The sequence below is a fragment of the Nilaparvata lugens genome, unplaced genomic scaffold (assembly GCF_014356525.2).
Source record: "Nilaparvata lugens isolate BPH unplaced genomic scaffold, ASM1435652v1 scaffold4948, whole genome shotgun sequence".
Classification (NCBI taxonomy): domain Eukaryota; kingdom Metazoa; phylum Arthropoda; class Insecta; order Hemiptera; family Delphacidae; genus Nilaparvata; species Nilaparvata lugens.
The window spans coordinates 1-4,909 of NW_024090911.1; the positions used below are offsets into that span (position 1 = coordinate 1).

At 34.7% G+C, this 4,909-nt stretch overlaps 1 protein-coding gene across 1 annotated transcript; it reads left to right on the forward strand.

Moving 5' to 3' along the window:
- Nucleotides 1-4: 4 nt before the first annotated feature.
- On the forward strand, nucleotides 5-2,357 carry LOC120355836. The gene is made up of 2 exons (XM_039444565.1): nucleotides 5-456; nucleotides 1,351-2,357. Exons 1-2 carry the CDS (start codon nucleotides 352-354, stop codon nucleotides 1,555-1,557), a joined length of 312 nt encoding a protein of 103 aa, XP_039300499.1. The 5' UTR covers nucleotides 5-351; the 3' UTR covers nucleotides 1,558-2,357.
- The last annotated feature ends 2,552 nt before the right edge of the window (nucleotides 2,358-4,909 follow it).

Consider the following 4,909-nt stretch of genomic DNA (forward strand, 5'->3'; position numbering starts at 1 on the left):
AAGCTGTTGCTATTATGATGAGAATGATTGAAATCTCCTGTACGGTCATTTAACTGACTGGATTCAGAAGTAACAGATTGGATACAGTGTAAATGTTCCATTAATTCTTTGCAACTGGAAATCGAACATACTGCTAGTGTCATGCGAACATTGTAAGGAAGCTTTTTTGTTAATATATTTGCTAATGATGTATCCGCCAAAGATTCATCTAGTTGCGAATTCTTGCACATCATCTTAGCTACAAATTCAGTATATGATTGTCTGCCTCTATTATCATATGTGCATGATATAATCTCTGATAGTGCGTCCATCTGCTTACGTTTACTCCAATACTGCTGCAGGAATTGGGAGATGAAGTCCTCCAAGCTATTGATATCTCGCATCCGGCTCTGGAAAAACATCAGTGGCTCGCCGAGTAATAGACTGGACAGTTGGAAACGCCATACTAACCAAGAGGTGGGTATCAATTCCTGAATAGCTTTTATTTGATCTATGAACGGTCTGGATTGCATATGACGATGGGAATTATCGAATTTTCCAAGACTTTGAAAAAGTTGAGTGCCGTTTACTACTTCATTCGGTGTATATTGCACTCGACTGACTGGGATATTTTCCATGCGTGTTTCTATTCTGGAGACTCGTTCTTCATTTGCGATCCATTTATCATTCATAATTTTCTTATGTGTATTCACTTCATCATACAATCCGGTTAGCTTCAACTGCTGTCCGCCTATAGCATTCTCCAACATGCCGTATCTCTCACTTGATTTTGCCCCCTCCTCCGCTAAATTTGCCATACATGCCTGCCCGTTACTTTGTTCCTTGACTATCTCTATTATTTTCTTATTATTCTCCTCCACTTTCGACTCCATCTCGCCCTTATTTTCTAACACCTTTCCCATGACAGTTCCCATGATAGCGGTGCCCAGCTCCTTACCCAATACGTCCACCTGTTTTTCAACTTCCTTGGTACGTCATCCAACCGTTCATTTATTTGACAGGTGACGTCATCTATACGAGTTTCTAATTTTTTGATGACTGCAGATTGCGTATCTATTTTGGTATCTATTATATTTCTCACTTCCTCCCTGAAGCTAGAAAATTTTTCATCCATAGCTTTGACATCCTGTCTGACTGTTTTGATCTCTTCTTGTAGGACTTTGCATTTTCTTCCAATTTGTCCTGGATTATTTTGATAGTTTTGCTGTTTTCCCGGGCTGTTTCCGCTCCTTTAGCTTGTCCTGCTAAGAGTTGACTGAACATGAGTTGTATTTCGTTTGTAGACTCATTTGCCATAAGATTGGTAACATAACCGACTGAAGAGTCTAATGTTGTATTGCGTTTTTCCAGGTTGGTGGCGGCTGGTGGTTGACTGGTCACGCCGGATGGCGACTGGTTGGCGGCACTCTCCGTTCCCTCGGCGATGCTTGGAGCGATCTGCGAAGACGCCGGTACCGGGTTGGACGCCCTCACTCCCTCATCTCCCTCAGCCGGACTCTCATCGGAATTAATCGCATCGACGACGTTATCAATCTTCGTAGAAGACAATTGGGCTAAGTTTTGCGGGTCGAAACTGATGGAGCATATGCTGCCTCCCTCTCTCTCTCGTGGGGTCTCCGCGACGTTGTCCTGTGGTTGTTGATTGGCCGGTGTCGTAGTTACATAGTTTTGGGGGTGGTCGCTGAAGTAGGAGATTTGCGAGTTAGCTGGTGACTGGTTCATGGTGACGTTATTATGGAATACTTCGAGTAAATAGCCAAGTGTGTTGCCAAGTCTCAGGAATATTAAAATGGATTCAGTGATAGTGCCTATTCTGGATAAAATTGTGTTGTGTTAAAGTTTCAAGTGTCATGTACATATATTACAAAAAGACCTTCGAGTGCTACAGGTACGCTTATCAGCATAGACAGATATGGCTTACAAATTACACTAATATAGTTCTTAAAATTCTAATTAGGGTCTTATCCTCCTGAATAACGATAGTATTATAATGCCTCAAATAACCTATAACCCTGGTCAGCATACAATGTCTAGATTCAAAGATCAAAATCAAAATTTTACTATAGACTTTTATGGAAATTTCCATCCAATTTTCTCTATTATGAGAATTATGTTATCAAACTCGGTGATACAGTTTGTCTGTATTTATGCAGCTTGAAAAAATTTTAATTTGAAGAGCAACTCAATTATTTTAGCCAGAACTTACAATAGATTATCAGATATATCTTGTCGAAACAACTTCAGATTATTTTTCTTGCAGCTTTCAGTTTTATCAATAATTTCATTAATCATTGATAGTAAGATTGAGTAGGTAAGCTTTTCATCATGCTCCACTGGTTGGGTGCCATTGGTGTGAAGTTGTGCTCCTGGGGGGGTTATCTCTTATGATAGAGTCCCACGTTATGAAGCTATTGTGAGAAGTTGTGGATTGTAATTCCTTCACAGATAATACGATGTTTCTGGTATTTATAAGAGCAGTCTCTAAATTCCCTCTTTTGCGAATAAATTCACAAAAAATTAAGGCCTTCCGGCTCGCAAAATTACTGGGTTCAAACCTCAGCTCTAGCTCAGTGGTAGAAACATGAATTTTATAAATACAAATAATCACCATAAGGTTCAGTGATCGGTAATTGGTAATTCTTACCGCTGCTTCTATGAAGTTCTTGAAGAATACCAGTAAGGAAATAAAAGAATATTTGATGACTGATTATCAGTAACCATGTACCACTAGAGAATAATCAGGACCAACTATAGTTGTTTCTAGTTGATTCTTAAAACGCTCGTCGTGAATACAAGTATTCACCAATATACCCTTTCAAAATTCCTTAGAACTTACAACGCCAGTTCTTGAAGCTCTCTGGATCCTTATATGATATAACTGGAACCTTATTAATATAATTTCTTAATATACTGGTTCTGGCTGATAAAATGAATATCATCAAAGGATGATAAATATTGAGTGCTCTGAATAAGGTTAATATTATTTGATTCTATGATTTTAAGTGCTGCTAAATATTTGTTGGTACCAAAACAGCTCAAACTATATAACACGAGATGAGTTGGGATATAATAAAAAATTCTATAAGTTTGTATGCTGACATAAAACACAAAATATATTCCCATAAAACAGATATGCATAAAATATTCAATATCTCTATAATTCACTTAAATAATCTATTCCCTAAAATCTGAATAATTATCACAGGCTTTGCTAATATTCACAATAATGAGTTTCAAATTCATAAATATATTATATTTAATACTGGTACTTACACTTCCAATCAATACAAAATTCTGCCAATAAAAACCTGTTCGGTCTATAAGTTTGATATGGTATACTTTGTTCAATAAACAAAAATTAATATTTAATAAATTAATATTCAAACATGAGATCTCAGGGATTTATATGAGTTCGGGCTGTGCATGGAAGTAAGCTTCCTACATATATTAAATAAATTTATAAAATGTTCTTATGAACTATGTGATATTGTTCAACACGTGGTGACTTTTTATTTTAATTCTAATTAATTGGAATAGCGCTTTTTGTTTTAATAATTACCCCCACTGAACGTAGAAAAAATGAGCTCATTTGGTTTGACTTATCACTCACTGACTGAAGTTCTAGATGTTCTCGTGGATTGAATTAATTATTTCCAATAATTAATTAGGTAGGCTCCTTTTCGTCACTGCTGGGCTAACGCGTGATCCAGATTTTTATAAGTTTCTTTCGAATTAAAGCTATTTTTATGGGAATCTTTACAATTACGAACTCCTTGACAGCACTGAGTTCACAAATAATTAACATTCAACAAACATACATTACATTTAAAAAAGGGTTTGGCTTAATAATTCATTAAAAATTTTTTAAAAGGAAGAAGAAAAAGCCCTAAACTCCATGTGCATCCTCTCGGGTTGGGATCTTAAGCCAGAAGAAAGAGGTTTTCAGAAAAATTTGCCTCTTCTTAGAATAATTCTGTAAGCTACTCTCTGATTGGCCTTCAATTTAATAGACTCAATACAATTGATTGCCTTGGGAATCAGGGCTTCCTCGGCTTTATAATAGAAAAATTAAATAAAAGAAGTTTTTATACAAATATATGGAGTATTTATCTTAAATTGAATTCATAAATAAATCGTAACATACGATTTTAATAGATAATACATTTAGTTTTTATATGAGTTTTGTATACTCTTGATTTATCATGCTTTTTTGGATTATAATAAATATTTATACAGAAATAATAGTTATTTGTATTTCTACACATCGACTTCCTTTAGTATACATAATATATCCTTTATGAGTGAATTTTATATGATTCAACCGGTCATATGGGTTGATCGAATAATCAGCTGATTCGTTCAGTATTGGTTCTGATAATTATCGATTTATCCAAGATCGACTAATTCTTTTCAAAATGTAAACAAGTAACTCTAACCTCAATATTCATGCATTTTACTTTTTTTTTTTTTTTTATAATCCGCCAATAATAATTATGCCGCTTTATAATTTTTTGATCTTACCAATGGGTTCTCATAATTATTAAATCACAATAATACATGTTTTCTTATCGTTGTTGATAATGCTATTACTCCTAATCGCTAATAATACTTGATTCGAGTTGATTTACTCTTTGGATAGGTCTAACCTTCTTTCCAATTTTATAGTTCTATTACATTTCATTGGCTCATTTAAAAATATTTGGTGGTTTCAAATTACCACGTGACAATAGTCACGGATAAGTACAAATTTTGTGTTTATTTCATTATTAATTGTTTCTTGATCACGTGTTATCATTTTGTTCTAGATTTTAATTCTTAATTCTATTTTAAAAAGCCAAACACCGTTTAGAGGTTAGTTTGAGGTTAGGTTTTCGAGATTTAAAAATAAACATAGATAGTTTACTTGACT